Below are 16,641 nucleotides of genomic sequence, written 5' to 3' on the forward strand. Positions count from 1 at the left end.
AGACTCCATTTATTGGTTGTTACTTAAGTATTGTTTGTGAATCAAAACACTGTGATCCTAGTTCATTCACTTCTGTCCCACTACCAGATACAGCAAATCAACTACAACATTTCCGAACATGTGGTGATGGGATTATGCTCCCTTTTGCACAGGCATGTGAGTTCTTTCTTTTGATATGGTCTTTGGAACAACATTCCATAAAGCTGTTTTGATTTTCACACCACTGCAAAACAAATAACTGCTTCAGAAATTGGTTCAGCATTTTAAAATAGGAGAAACCCGAATGAAACCATTGTGGTGGGTAAGGGCCCTAAACAGATTAATTCTGTTACCGCCCCTGTGTGAAGGGAGGCTGGGTGCTGTTTGATGGACTAGATGGCGCTCTCAGATTTAGACTGTCCGCAATCTGCCAAGAGGGTGACTTGCACAGCGACAGTGCTTGTTTCTTCCCAAACTAAATTGATTTCGCATTTCATCGTTTCAGTAATTGCGCCCGACATTTACTTGCTGTTGTGTAAGATCTGAGTCTGTCTGGTGAGTAAGGACTGGCTTGTTTTTGCTCATTTTAAATTGGCTAGCGATACTAATCTTAATGATATTAGCTTCCTATGTAGAATGGCTAGTTCCTGGTAAGCATTTACTGTGGTATTTAAAATCTCAGGCTAAAATATGCGTAGTCATATGTATTTAGGCTGTCGGTTTGGCTTTTAAAAACGATATTATGATATTCTTAACGCTGACAGACACTGACCACTTCCGCTTTGGCTAGCTGTCGTCCGACGTTATGCTAAATTGCCAGGTGAGCTACCGAAAACAAGAAGTAACTCAGTCTGTAACATAAATATAAGCGGGAGTGGTTTCAAATGTCACGTTTTTGAATGTGACAAACCACTTGTACAGTACATCCGGAAAGTATTCACCGCGCTTCAGTTTTTCCACCTTTGTTGTTACAGCCTTATTGCAAAATGGAGTAAACGCATTTTTTTCCCTCTCAAAATTCTACTCACAACACCCTAATGACAACGTGATTTTTTTTTTTTAATTTTTGGAAATTTATTAAAAGTAAAAACTAAGAAATCACTCTTTGCACAATTCTGGAGGTCGGGCATTACCCGAGCGCCCTCTGGTGGCCGTTTTTGGTCAGCGAAAACGTCGTCGATCTCAGTACAAATGCATGTAATTTGGTCACTTTTCAAAGGGGTCAGACTCCTCAATAAATTTAATTTAATGTACAGTGGTTCATTTCAGGTCAGCTTGGTCTATAAATCTCCTTGTTCCAGGCAATGATACCTATCAGCTGGTTTATAGAAACAAGCTAGAGAAAATACCAAACTAGCTGATTTCAATAGACAAGCATACAGCTGGAGTGCATTTTCACTGAGTGGCCAGTTGTGGAAGTATGAATTCGCACCTTCGGATTCACCACTTTGCTGGAAGTGATGTGGCGCCAACCTCGAGAATACTTTGTTGATGCACCTTTGGCAGCAATTACAGCCTCAATTGATGCCATAAGCTTGGGGCATCTATCTTTGGGCAGTTTTGCTCATTCCTCTTTGCAGCACCTCTCAAGCTTCATCAGGTTGGGGATGTGGAGTGCCAGTGCACAGCCATTTTCAGATCTCTCCAGAGATGTTCAGATTCAGGTCTGAGCTTTGGCAGGGCCATTCAAGGACATTCACAGAGTTCTCCTTGAAGTCACTCCTTTAATATCTTGGCTGTGTGCTTAGGATCATTGTCCTGCTAAAAGATGAACAGTCGTCCCAGTCTGAGGTCCAGAGCGCTCTGGAGCAGGTTTTCATCCAGGATGTCTTTGTACATTGCTGCATTCATCTTTCCCTCAATCCTGATTCCTGACTAGTCTCCCAGTTCCTGCCACTGAAAAACATCCTGACAGCATGATGCTGCCACCACCATGCTTCACTGTAGGGAATTCACGCCAAAGAGATCAATCTTTGTCTCGTCAGACCAGAGAATTTTGTTTCTCGTGGTCTGAGAGTCCGTCAGGTACCTTTTGGCAAACTTGAGGTGGGCTGCCATGTGCCTTTTACGAATGAATGGCTTCCCTCTGGCCACTCTACCATACAGACCTGATTGGTGGATTGCTGTAGAGATGGTTGTCTTTCTGGAAGGTTCTCCTCTCTCCACAGAGGAATGCTGGAGCTCTGACAGAGTGACCATTGGGTTCTTGGTCACCTCCCTGACTAAGGCCCTTCTCCCACGATCGCTGAGTTTAGACGGGTGGCCAGCTCTAGGAACAGTCCTGGTGGATCTTAATTTCTTTCATTTGCGGATGATGGAGGCCACTGTGCTCATTGGGACCTTCAAAGCAGCAGAAACATTTCTGTACCCTTCCCCAGATTTGTGCCTTGACACAATCCTGTCTTGGAGGTCTGCAGACAATTCCTTTGACTTCATGTTTGGTTTGTGCTCTGACATGCACTGTCAACTGTGGGAACTTAAATGTAGACAGGTGTGTGTCTTTCCAAATCATGTACAATCAACTGAATTTACCCCAGGTGGACTCCAGTTAAGCTGTTGAAACATTTCAAGGATGATCAGTGGAAACAGGATGCAGCTGACCTCAATTTTGAGCTTCATGGCAAAGACTGTGAATACTTAATGTACATGTGATTTCTTAGTTGTTGTTGTAGTAGTTTTTTATATATATAAATTTGCAATGAAATAAAATAAAAAACCTTTTGTCACATTGTAATTGTGTGTAGAATTTTGAGGAAAAAATTAATTTCATCCATTTTGGAATAAGGCTGTAACATAACACAATATAGAAAAAGTGAAGCGCTGTGAATACTTTACAGATTCAACGTAAGTTAAGGTGGCTTAAATGTATTTTTTTGGGGGGGCCACTGATATTTTCCTTGCATTGTTTATTGCAACCCCTCACCCAGTTGATGGCGAATAATACAGACCGGCTGTATTTTGCAATAATTGTGTTTCTTCACATTATTATTATTATTTTTAAAAAGTACAAGGAAAAAGTAAACTAAAAATTAGCACCACAGTTATAGGTACTTGGTCTTTAACTGCACTCAAGAAGTGCACTCATTTGAGCGTTTACGTCTGCCAGTAGATTGCTTATCTTGACGTCACGCATTTTCCATGATTATTTTATTTAGTTTATTTGTGGGGTCACCATGTATTTGTCATCAAGACAAATCTTTAATTAAGCCTTTTTCATAGAAATTTCTATTTATCTGGCTTCTGGTCTCACATCGTGCTTAATGGGAATTTACTTTATTGTGCTGTCATTAAAGATAAAGCATGCAGCCGAGTGACCGTGCACATAACCATATCAAGCAAACCTGCACTGTGTCTGTCTACTGGTTGCCTGCATCTCCGGTGGCTGGCAGATGTTTTTAACAATCTAGCATAAAATCTCCCATTAGGCAAGATAGGGTGCCATAATACAGTAAAAATATAATTATTATTATTTTTTTTAGATAACAAGGCTTAATTTCAATATTGACACATACACAGTGACTGTGCACCTAACCAAATTGAACAAACTGTCACGGTGACTGTGTGAATCACAATCTTCCCTTTTTGACCTACTTCCAGGTAGCTGCCATTGTGTTACTATACCCACAAATTAAAATTGGGATTTATTTGTGCCATAATCAGATTCATATGTCGTGAATTGTTGACATACAGTCATGGTCAGAATTACCTGCACCTCCTATAGTTTAAGTGCACATTTTTAAATTTGTTGAGAAGTAAACTCAGAACTCAGAAGTTTATTGCCATTGCCAATGAACAGGATTCACAGAGTAGGAATTTGCTTTGGTATAATGGTGCAACATTAAACAGAGAGCAATATAAAATGCTAAGATAAAATATTTGCTAAAATAAAATATGAAATATGAAAGGCTATGTGCAATAGCACAAACAGAACAACAGTGCAGTGGGAGGAGTGCAATTAAAAACCAAAGTACATTAGTCTAAAGTGACCCGTGATAAAATGATAAAGTAAAGGTTAAGGTGACTGAGTTATGAAGTGTTCATGAGTTTAACGGCAGAGGGGAAGAAACTGTTCTTATGGCGGGAGGTTCTGGTCCGGATGGACCGTAGCCTCCTGCCCGAGGGGAGTGGTTTGAATAGACCGTGTGCAGGGTGAGAAGGGTCAGCTGTGATTCGACCTGCTCGGCCCAGAGTCCTGGAGACGTGCAGGTCGTGGAGAGATGGAAGGCTACAGGCGATCACCTTCTCAGCAGAGGCCACAATGCGCTGCAGTCTGTGTCTTTCCCTGGCTGTGGCCCCGGCGTACCACACCGTGATGGAGGAGCAGAGGATGGACTCGATGATGGCCGTGTAGAACTGCACCATCAGCTGGACAGGCAGCTTGGCCTTCTTCAGCTTCCGCAGGAAGTACATCCTCTGCTGGGCCTTGTTGATCAGGGAGCTGATGATTGACTCCCAATTGAGGTCCTGGGTGATGGTGGTGCCGAGGAAGCGGTGACAGTCCACAGTGGTAATGGGGCTGTTGGTGAGGGCGGGGGGGCTGTGGCTTTCCTGAAGTCCACGATCATCTCCACTGTTTTCTGGGTGTTGAGCTCCAAGTTGTTGCTGCTGCACCAGGTCACCAGCCGGTCCACCTCCCTCCTGTAGGCAGACTCATCCCCATCCGAAATGAGTCCGATGAGGGTGGTGTCGTCCGCAAACTTGATGAGCTTTACGGAGTCGTGGCTGGAGGTGCAGCAGTTAGTGTAGAGGGAGAAGAGCAGAGGGGAAAGGACACAGCCCTGTGGAGATCCTGTGCTGAGAGCCCAAGTGTTCGAGACATTCTTTCCCAGCCTCACACGCTGACTCCGGTCCATCAGGAAGTCTGTGATCCACCTGCAGGTGGAGTCAGGCACGTGGAGCAGAGAAAGCTTGTCCTGGAGCAAAGCCGTAAGGATGGTGTTGAATGCAGAGCTGAAGTCCACAAACAGGATCCTAGCGTAGGTTCCTGGGGAGTCCAGGTGCTGCAGGCTGGAGTGCAGGGCCAGGTTTATGGCGTCATCTACAGACCTGTTGGCTCTGTAGGCAAACTGCAGGGGGTCCAGGAGGGAGTTGGTGATGGACTTCAGGTGGGATAAAACCAGGCGTTCGAAGGTCTTCATGACTACAGACGTGAGAGCCACAGGCCTGTCTCATTAAGTCCAGTGATGCGTGGTTTCTTGGGGACTGGAACTATGATGGAGGACTTGAAACAGACTGGAACATGGCATGACTCCAGGGAGGTGTTGAAGATCCCCGTGAAGACTGGGGCCAGCTCATCAGCGCAGTGTCTCAGGGTGGCAGGAGAGACACAGTCTGGGCCCGGGACCTTATGTGGATTCAGCCTTTTGAAATGTCTTTTCACATCCTCCTCTTGAACCGAGAGAACAGCTGGGGGGGGGGTCCAGAGTGTTTGAATATCCAGTTATGTGGGGGGTGGGGAAGTGTGAGTCCATGACTTCAAAACGTGAATAGAAGACGTTCAGGTCGTTGGCCAGCTTCAGGTCGTCAATAGAACGAGGTGCTTTGGGCTTGTAGTTGGTAATCTCTTTCAACCCCCTCCACACAGAGGCCGAGTCGTTGGCAGAGAACCTTTGCTGCAGACGTGAACTGTACATGGATTTAGCCTTTGCCACATCCTTGCTAAATCTGTACTTTGCACCTCTATAGCTGTCTCTGTCTCCTTCTCTGAAAGCCACCTCTTTCTGCCGACGGAGCTGCCGGAGTTTAGGTGTGAACCAGGGCTTGTCGTTGTTATATCTCACCCTGGTGCGCTGTGGGATGATGCTGTCTTCACAGAAATGAATATACGATGTCACAGTGTCTGTGTAGTCATCTAGACTGTCTGTTGAAGCCTCAAACATATCCCAATCCGTAGTGCCCAAGCACGCGCGTAGCTCCTCTACAGCTTCATTGCTCCACACTTTAGATGTCCTCACAACAGGTTTAGAGAGTTTTAGTCTCTGTCTGTATGCGGGGATCAAGTTGACCATCACATGGTCTGAGAGTCCCAAAGCTGCACGGGCCACCGTGCGGTAGGCACCACTCACTGTCGTGTAACAATGATCTAACGTGCTCCCTTCTCTGGTCGGGCATTTAACAAACTGTTTGTATTTTGGTAATTCCTGACTGAGATTCCCTTTGTTAAAATCACAGAGAATTATCACAAGGGAGTCCGGAAAGTCTCTCTCCACTGAAATTCCCTTTGTTAAAATCACCAAGAATTATCACAAGGGAGTCTGGAAAGTCTCTCTCCACGGTCATAATCTGATCCGCGAGCGCGCGCTCGGCCTTGTGCACGTCCGCACTCGGTGGAATATACACGGAGCAAAGTATGAAGGAGTTAAACTCACGTGGAGAGTAGAACGGTCTGCAGTTTATGAGGAGATATTCCAGAGAGGGAGAGCAGTGTTGGGAGATCACAGTCACATCGGAGCACCAGGCGTTGTTGATATAGAAGCAGAGTCGTCCACCTCTTGTTTTTCCACCGGAGAGTGCTCGGTCTCTGTCTGCGCGGAGGAGTTGGAATCCCTCTAGTTGGAGCCTGCAGTCCGGTGTCTGTGCATTTAACCACGTCTCCGTGAAGCACATTACACAAGATGAGGAGAAATCTCTATTCTTTTTCATCAGCAGTGCCAGCTCATCCATCTTGTTGCCGAGTGAGCGGACGTTGGAGAGAAATATCCCAGGTAGGGGCGTTCGCGTGCCCCTTTGTCTGAGGCGCACGAGAGCTCCAGCTCGTGGAAATGGAAACAAACCAATTATTTATGATGAAAACATTTTTTTAATCCAAAGTTATTGTACAGAAACAACAAACTAAAATGGCTTTAGAAATAAAATGTAAGCCTGACTCTGTTAGTGGCAATGTTTGAATTTGGAGTGAATCATCACTTTGCCAGCAGGTTTTCTTTACACAAGTTAGAGAATGGATAATTAACATTTCCAAATGTGTGTGTCTTTGTTCACATCAGTCACAAAGAAATACAAACAGTATGGCACTGTGTGATTAAATCTATCTTGAGTAGGCAGTTCTCAAAAGCTGATGGATTTTATTACATGAAAACTGACCTAATCAAGGCTTCGGTCTTCCCTGTGCTTTCTGGCAAACTGCAGCTGAAACTTCATGATTTCCTTTAAAGTCCTATTTGCCACTCTACCATGAAGAGGTGACTAGTGATACAACAGTCGATCCCACGACCTTCTTGCTGTGAAGCACCAGTGCTAACCACTAAGCAAGCCACCGTGAATTAATGATAGTCCTGCTAACTATTTGTCAGTGTAGCCGGGGATGGAGCTGTGACTCGCCCAGTGTGAGGTGCTGAGTGCTGAGAGAGAGAGAGAGAGAGAGAGAGAGACGGCTGCCCAGTCAATAATCACTCTCCACATCGAGCGGACCGTGTAAAACACACAACTTCGCTTTAAATGTGCAGTCTATTTCAGATGATCAGTGTGGACCCTCTTTCTCTGAAAAGGCTTTATTTTACTCTGTGTGTTATGTTGTCAAGCGGTAGCAGTTTATGGGCATGCTCTAATCTTCTGTTTTTTTTTTTTGTTTTTTTTTTCCCTGGGGACGTTACAGCGCCACACACAGGCCTGACATATGTACTACAATGTTAAACGAGGCTGCGAGGCACAGTATTTGCCTCAAACATTTTTTGTAATTGAATTATTTGAGTTAATTGTTTCAACCCTAGACAGTATCATTGTTTATACAAGTAGTTCCAAGTTTTGCTACCAGAGTCTTGCCGTGTGAATAGCCAAATGAGATTTATGGACACGGCCGCCGTGCGAATAGCCACACCCTTAATTTTGATGCAGACATGGTAAAACCAGCCACTTTCCACGGTGCAAAAACTTATTGCGCGTGCACATTGCGCGAAGACGGTGCATGCTGCTCCGTTACAGAACAGTCTCACGTCAAGACAGACTCTCAAAGTAAAATAAAAGTAAACCCTACCCGCCCCATTGAGAAGAAGGAAAAAAAAAAACCTGACCAGTCATCCACTTGTGATTATCAAAATCCGCTTCACCGAAGGAGCCCCCACGCACGGATCGCGCACGATCGCCAGCTGGTTTTGCGGAGCGACACAAACAGCAGCGTCTCCACACGTTAAAATCCAAAATACGACAGAGTCTGAAAAAATTAAGAGTTTTGGGGTGAAGTGTGTCACCTCCTGTCTTTCTGTACAGCCTCTGTAAATCCGAACCTTAGAATGAAAGCTCACAAGCTTCATTACAGACAGTTGCCCAGTTCCGGATCACCTTTTTTAAAGTCCTGCTATACGGAGCCATAATGCAATCGAATGTCCTTTATTGTGTATTGTTGTATTGGGTATTTGGATGTTATCTAGCTGAAGACGTCTGGATGGGGTAGCCCTTCTACCTAAAGTGTGAAGCCACATTATGTGTGGTGCAAATATTTGCTGGAAATGGATCACTTTGCCCAGTTCTGGATCACGACACTCTGTGTCACTTTGGGGGCATTCCTGGCATCTGGCTGGAGCCCTTCTAATGCAGAATGATACACACTGTGCGCGAGAATGTGTTTTGAACACAAAATGATATAAATTATACTTATTAAATGAGAATTTACTTAGTTTTGAAAGGCACTGTTATACATTTTTACAAGCATAAAATTAAGTGTTTACTAAATTGAGTGGCATTCCTTAATAAATTAAGATAAAATAAAATCTGTGGTAATAAACATTCTTGGATTTTGACATCTCCCCCTAAGCTTTTAACTCAATGAAGTGGGTCAGGATAGCACAAGATGCCCCATCTTGCTATCATTTCGCACCTTATATTGTTAGAGATGGAGAGCAAAGGAGGCTTTTAAATGTGTGGAGATGAGTTTTCTCCCGAATTAAAAAGTAAAAGCCCCCACATTCATGCCCATTCGTGATGTTGAGATGACCCCCAAAGTACACATGACTCACAGGTACTGACACGAGGGCGAGGGTGCTGCTTCAGTGATCCACAAGCGGCAAATTCTTGCATCAGAGATAAATGCGTGCAGCAATTAAACAAGACGTAACACACTGAAATTTTCTACCCATGTAAGTAAGTATTTTCCCACTCTACAACCAATGACACTGAATGGCTAACTCACCTTTGCTACTTAATAGAGATCGTCACTTTCACACTTGCAGGAATGAGTGAGTCAGAAAACACGTGCACACCATGAGACTGGGATGTTTTGATTCCTCTGCTGATCACAAAGGTGGATGGATGTGGTTGAGCTTGTGGTCGTTTGTAGACAAAACATCAGTCTTTCCATTGGTACCGAGTATTAGCTTATTCGCGCTGATTACGAGAAACTGCGGCGCAAATACTACAGCAGTGATCCGGAACTGGCAATGATCCGGAACTAGGCAAGTGACTGTATTGGATGAAGCAGTGTTCGTTTCTTGACTGTGTCAGCCTGATGTTTCTGCTTTTCATAAAATGTACATCACACTCTGAGAAATGCCGACAAATGCAGAGTAAAAAGACGTTTTCCAGAAATGCACCTGCTGACTCGGGGAGGAAAGCTGGACCTTTTGTTTTTCTATTTTTATTTTATTTTTTGATAATATAGTGGGGTGTCAGAATCTGAATCACAAGGACAAGCTAAGAATTTTCACAATTTGAAGTGAATGCCCCCAGCCTGGTGATATTGTGACTTGGGAATTTAAACTTTTCAAATTGAAAACTATGCAGGGGAAAAGTGTTAAAGTCTGGAATCTCCCACATTTTAAATTGTCTTTCTGTACATTATTTTTTCTTTCAAACAAGTTTATTGCACATTTACAGTGTGCCAACAAAACACAACCATTTTAGATAAATTTAACTAATGAACAATTCAGCACAGAATCAGACCAGAAACAGTACTAAAAGATTTTCATTTTTGTCTTTGGGCTTCAGGACACAAGGTCGGATAGGGTGCTGAGTGGAAGCGTTGCGAGCAGTGATAGTTCCCAACAGCACTGTTATACTAAAAATTTCTGGGGAGAACTCTGAATCGAATTAGAAAAATTCTAGTTGTGATGTTTTGTGTCTGCAGTCTGTAGACGGCTATGGGAGCGCTGGGTAATGGCCGTCGTGGAGGCAGAGCACCACCTCTTTTGATTGGTGCCCTCATCGCCTGCATCCTGGTGTTGGGCTTTAACTACTGGGTGTCAAGCTCTCGTAATCTGGAACTCCAGGTAAGCTGATATGTGTGTATGCGTATTGAGAATTTCTCAGATTTATCTATCTATCTGATTTTGTGCAGGTAGTAAATCTATCTATTGATCGATCGATCAAATGTGGAGATCATTCCATACGAATTGGTATCTAGATTCATTCAGTGTGCATCGTTTCAGTTGACGGATGAAATTGTGATGGATCGGTCATTGCCTGCTTGCATCAATTTTTTTTCAATGCACATTGAATGCACCACGGCCGGAAGCCAGAAAGCACATTTCTACCACAACAAAAATGATGACATCAATAGCCTTTTTGCTTAACCATTCCCTTATCGGTCCTTCAGTTCGGGATACTGGAGCGGCCGTGGTTTTTGAGGGTGTTTACCGGGAAATGATCATTTCTCTACGTTCATTGCAGATTGCAGCGGGTCTGCTTGAAGCAACAAAGCAGGGCTTTGACCCGCTGTTTGCTGGTTCTCTGCTTTGCTGGTTTTCAGAAGGGGCAAGTCCGCGGTTTCGTCATTAACCCCTCTCAAAGCCATTTAAAGATGTCAGTTGTGAGTCGCTTTGGCATGAGAGAGAAAAAGAGATGGATAGTGGAGAGTTGAGGAAGTCAAGTGAAGAAGTAAGGTGGTTAGAATATTGTGGTGAGTGTAACTGACCAACTCCCAAGTCCGACACATTCTGCTTCATTTGGGCTGGGTCAGAAACTAGCTCATCTTTCAACCTGTCATGTTTTGTTTGTTTTGTGTTTATTGACCTTATGGATGTACAGGCAACACATGACATTGTGCTACACATGTCCTGGTAAATTAGTGCAGGAACATAACCCATATGTCCATGTTTGTGTGTGATGTAGACAAAGCTGTATGAGTTGGAGGGCCATGTGCGGCGTGGAGCAGCTGATCGAGGAGTGGCGGAGAAGACGATCCAGAGACAGAAGGAGCAGATTAGTCGTATAGAAAACCTCTACAAGGAACAGCTAGATGGAGCCCAGATCACATGCAGCCAAGAGAAGGTACACACATGCAGAGAGAGGGGGGGGGGGGGGGAGAGAGAGAGAGAGAGAGAGAGATACTTTTTTGTCTATTATGTTTATTTGCCGTTTTATATTTTCAATTACAATATAACAATAGAACAGATCAACCTCCCAGACACATCTTATGAAAATAAAATAATTATAATAATGAAAATGATGACAAATAGTTACTACACATTATACACTGAGACAAAATTACAGGGTTTTCTTTTTGAATCAACAAGCAAATTATCGCTGTTTTTATGTGTTGTCCTCTTCTTGTTCTTCTATTAAGTTCGTGCTTTCTGCAAATTGCATGAAAGGTCTCCAGATACTTTCAAACTTCTCCTTTTGTCTTTTCAGTAGGTATGTAATCTGCTCCAATGGGACTGTAGACAGCATCAGTTTAATCCATTGTCCAACACTTGGTGGCTTCATGTTTTTCCACTGTAAAGCAATCAATTTTTTTGCTTGTAGTATACAAATATTAATTAAAAGTAGCTCACTTGTTATGAATCTTGATTTTTTTTTTTAATCTTTTTTTAGGGGTATACCTAAAATTATAAAGGAGCGTTCCAGTGGAAATTCTTTCAATATAATATCTTTAACGGCTTGTTTTATTGCAACCCAGAATGTCTTGATTTCTCTACATTCCCAGTGGAATAATGTTCCCTTTTCTTCTCCACATTTGAACAAGTATCTGGGATATTTGGATGATATTTATTTAATTTTGCAGGAGTGACATAAACACGCATGAGCCACTTGTATTGTAGTAATCTTAACTGAGAATTAATAGTTTGCATATAGGCTTTATTACAAACAAATTCCCATTCCTCTGTTGATAAAGGTGAATTCAAATCTTTCTTCCATGCCTCAAATTTCGCAACAGAGTTGTCAGAGGAATGTGATATCCATAATTTATAAAATTCTGAGATTGTTCCCCTTTTAAGGTCATTTCCACTGATCACCTCCTCCAACTCAGAGATGGGTGATTTTTGATGTGTTATTTAGTTTTGTTCTTACATAGCTTCTTAACTGAAGGTATTTAAAAAAATATTTATTGTCTATGTTATATTTGTGTCTAAGCAAGTCAAATGACATCATGTAGTCAGAGTCCGCCATGTACAAATCTCCAATTTTCTTCAGTCCGTTCAGAGCCCACAGCTTGAACACTGCGTCAGCTCTCCCAGGTCTAAAATCTTGATTTCCCCAGATTGGAGTCAGTTGTGATAAGGTAACAGGTTCATTGATAAACCTTTTACATTGTACCACACCTTAATCATGTTAATACTATTGGGTTTTTAGTTTTTTAACCAAGTTAACTTTTGTATCCGAGAAAAGGTATAAAGGCAATGAAGGTGCTAAGAAATTGCTCTCCATTTCTGTCCACTGGGGGGCGTCTTTTGTAATAAAATAATACCATATGGATCTATGTTGGGCAGCCCAATAGTACCACTCTATATTTGGACACATCAGGCCTCCTTTATTATAAGGTAAATGGAGTAGGGACAGTCTTATTCAAGCTGTTTGTGGTCCATAAAAAAAATCAAGAAGCAGTTTTTTAAACATTTTAAACCAATTAACAGGAGGAGGCAAGGGAATATTCTGAAAAACATATAATAATTTTGGAAGTATCATCATTTTAAAAGTATTAATTCGGCCTATAAGAGACATTGGGAGATGTATCTGGGTTCTTAGACTACGGGCACTTATTATGTCCTTTGATCATATTGTATGAAAAACAGAAAAAAAGGGGAAATTTCACACTTTTATAGTTATCTTTACAATGAAAGTGTGTTAAGAAATTTGTTCTAGTAGTCTATGATGATTTTTTCACCTTTTTTCAGCATCATTATATGCAAATATTGCCATTTTGTGCCTGTCTCACACCCAGACTTTTGATCTTCAATGATAAAAATGAATGGTAAAGAAATGTTTTTTTCTAATGTTTTAAAATATCTCTGAATAAAATATCAGTAAAATAATCAAAACATAATTGGGCTATTCAATGTCATACAACTGTTGTGATTTTTTAAACAAAATGTAGTTTGTCCCACACTATTGCCTTAATTTCCACCACAACACTAATGTCCCTTTAAACAGTTTGTATGAAAGTCTGTTTGAGTAGTTTCTATGGAGATAAACAGTGACATCAGAGCACATGTATATAGCGCCAAATCACAACAAACAGTTGCCCCAAGGTGCTTTATATTGTAGGCAATGGTGTGTGGAAATACATTTACAAGGCCAATAGTGCCCCGTAGTTAAAGAATCACCCATCTGTGTATTAAAACTATCAGTAATTTCAATTTGTTAATGACTCATAGTTAAACTGAACAGTAGAGTCTAAATTTGGAAGAATTTGTATTCCTAAGTAAGTAAACTTTGGGACTGATTTGAATTGTGAGACCACAGGTGGTGGGTTCTCCCTTTCTTTTTTATGTAGTAATAAAATTGAAGATTTTAATTTGTTGACCAAATAACCTGAAATATAGCCAAACTCATTAATTAGATTCAGCAAAGCAGGGATAGATGACTTTAGATTAGAAAGAAATAAAATTACAACATCTGCATATAATGAGAGCCTATGTTCTACCTGATCGATTGAAATTCCTGTTATATGAGAATGTGATCATATAGCTATGGCAAAGGGATCCATTGCTAAAGTGAATAGCAACGGTGATAACGGGCAGCCTTGGTGACTTCCACGTTTAATTAAAATAATTTTGGACACATTTTTGTTTGTTTAAAATCTCAGCAGTTGGGTGTAAGTATAATAGCTGTACCCATTTTCGAAATACTGGTCCTAATCCAAAACGAGTTAACACGTTAAACAGATACGCCCACTCTACCCTGTCGAACACTTTTTCAGCATCCAGGGAGAGAAGGGCGGTATCTTTAGTGTTCTGAGATTTCTGAATAATATTGAGAAGCCTTCTTACATTGTGCAGACCTTGCCGGCCTGAAATAAAACCATTTTGATCCCTGTGAATAATTGATGGAAGAATTTCCTGTAACCGCATTGCTAGCAGTTTACAAAGTATCTTTAAGTCTGAATTAAGCAGGCTTATTGGCCTCATATTTTCACATTTGTTGCTAGGTTTTCCAGGTTTTGGTAGTAGAATAATTAAAGCCTTGGTCATTGAGTTTGGAAGTTCACCTTTTGTAAAAGCTTGTTGGAACATTTCAAATATTGGTTTTGCCAGCTTTGCTTTATACACTTTATAAAAATCTGATGGAAACCCATCAGGTCCAGGTTTTTTTATGTCATTTTGTCAATAGTTTTAATTATTTCTTGTTCACTAATCTTTGCATCCAATTGTTGCTTAATAAAATCAGTTATAGTAGGTATGGTTATCTTATCCAAGAATGCATTGTGTGTATCAATGTCTACAGTGCACTGAGATTCGTATAGTTTTTCATAATAATTTTTGAATTCTGTTTATTTCAATTGGGTCTACTAGCGTTTCCCCCTTTGAGTTTATTATTGAATTGATGTTTTTTGTACTTCCAGTTGCTTTACTTGCCATGCTAGAATCCTACCAGGTTTTTCTCCCTGTTCATAAAAAGATTGGTTTAATCATAATATATTAGAAGCTGCCTGATCTGCTGACTCTTTATTATATTGTGCTCTCAATAACATCAACTTTCTTTCCACTGATGGCTTCCTATTTTTGAAGACCTGCCTCTCTAAGTTCTGTATTTCTTCTTCAAGCTGCTGTCTTTTCTTACGTTGTTCTTTAGATTTTGAAGTAGTGTATGAAATTATATAGCCCCTTATACAGGCCTTAAAGGCGTTCCATTTGATACAGGCTGTTGTTTGTGTAGTATTTAAACTAAAATATTCATCTATTTTATTTCCTATATAAGCAACAAATGATTCGTCTTTGAGCCATTTTTGATGTAAGCACCATCTAGGAGGGTCTATTATTTAATTATAAACATATTTTAAACTGCACGAGGCATGATCTGAAATAGTAATTTCATCATATGTACAGTCTATTATGTTGGACAACAAGTCTACCAAAACCAGAAAATAATCTATGCGCGAGTAAGAATTAAATGTTTTGGAATAACAGGAGTATGTAACTTCAGTGGGATTAAAATGTCACCAAATGTCTATCATCTGTAACTCCTTCATAAAGGTCTGGATGATTTCTCTGCATTTGTGATGAGTTGGGTCAATTCCAGTTGAACGATCTATAGCTGGGCTCAAAACACAGTTCCAATCTCCACCAATAATGCTCTTTCCTGAGAGAGAGGAGATAGTTAGGAACAGATTTGTGAAAAACCCATCATCATCATTATTTGGTCCATATACATTGATTAGGTTAAGGGACTCTTTTAAAATAAATCCTTGGATGATTAGGTATCTTCCGAATTTCTTTTATTACGTTCATGACGTGAAAAGGTACTGATTTATGTATTAGTGTAATGACTCCTCGAGCTTGTTGTAAATGAAGAAGCATACATCACGCCCTGCCACCTTCTGCTTATCCTGATATTTTCACTCTCAAGAGTGTGCGTCTCCTGCAAAAATACTATTTTTGAGCCCAAAAAATTTATTTTGTTCATGACTTGCTTGATCTTTTTCATTTTTTGTAAACCCCTGCAGTTCCATGAAGTATATTTAATTTCAAGTTTTTGTGTCATCTAAACAAATAAAATACCTTTCAGTTACAGAATATAAAAGTGTGTGGGAGGGAACAAATATTGGAACATTGGAACGCAAACCACAAACAACACACATACATATACCCCTTCTCCAGCTAGCTTGTTCTTTTTCCAACCGCTATCATCACAGATCTTACGATCTGAACTACTATCAGTAGTGTAACATTTATACGCCTACCTGCTACTGGTTTCAGATAATACAACCCCTGGCAAAAATTATGGAATCACCGGCCTCGGCGGATGTTCATTCAGTTGTTTAATTTTGGAGAAAAAAAGCAGATCACAGACATGACACAAAACTAAAGTCATTTCAAATGGCAACTTTCTGCCTTTTAAGAAACACTATAAGAAATCAGGAAAAAAAATTGTGGCTGTCGGTAACGGTTACTTTTTTAGACCAAGCAGAGGGGAAAAATATGGAATCACTCAATTCTGAGGAAAAAATTATGGAATCATGAAAAACAAAACACTCCAACACATCACTAGTATTTTGTTGCACCACCTCTGGCTTTTATAACAGCTTGCAGTCTCTGAGGCATGGACTTAATGAGTGAGAAACAGTACTCTTCATCAGTCTGGCTCCAACTTTCTCTGATTGCTGTTGCCAGATCAGCTTTGCAGGTTGAAGCCTTGTCATGGACCATTTTCTTCAACTTCCACCAAAGATTTTCAATTGGATTAAGATCCGGACTATTTGCAGGCCATGGCATTGACCCTATGTGTCTTTTTGCAAGGAATGTTTTCACAGTTTTTGCTCTATGGCAAGATGCATTATCATCTTGAAAAATG

At 41.0% G+C, this 16,641-nt stretch overlaps 1 protein-coding gene across 2 annotated transcripts in view; it reads left to right on the plus strand.

The window, feature by feature from the left end:
* The first annotated feature begins 399 nt into the window (after positions 1-399).
* golm1 (golgi membrane protein 1) overlaps positions 400-16,641 on the plus strand; it is a 71,197-nt gene continuing 54,955 nt past the window's right edge. For both annotated transcript variants that reach the window (XM_034170435.1, XM_034170436.1), the window contains exons 1-3: positions 400-534; positions 10,037-10,178; positions 11,020-11,178. In XM_034170435.1, the coding sequence (XP_034026326.1) occupies positions 10,050-10,178; positions 11,020-11,178 (288 nt within the window). In that variant the 5' untranslated portion in view covers positions 400-534; positions 10,037-10,049. The remainder of the gene's footprint in view (positions 535-10,036; positions 10,179-11,019; positions 11,179-16,641) is intronic.

Source organism: Thalassophryne amazonica, chromosome 5 (assembly GCF_902500255.1).
Source record: "Thalassophryne amazonica chromosome 5, fThaAma1.1, whole genome shotgun sequence".
Taxonomy (NCBI): Eukaryota; Metazoa; Chordata; class Actinopteri; order Batrachoidiformes; family Batrachoididae; genus Thalassophryne; species Thalassophryne amazonica.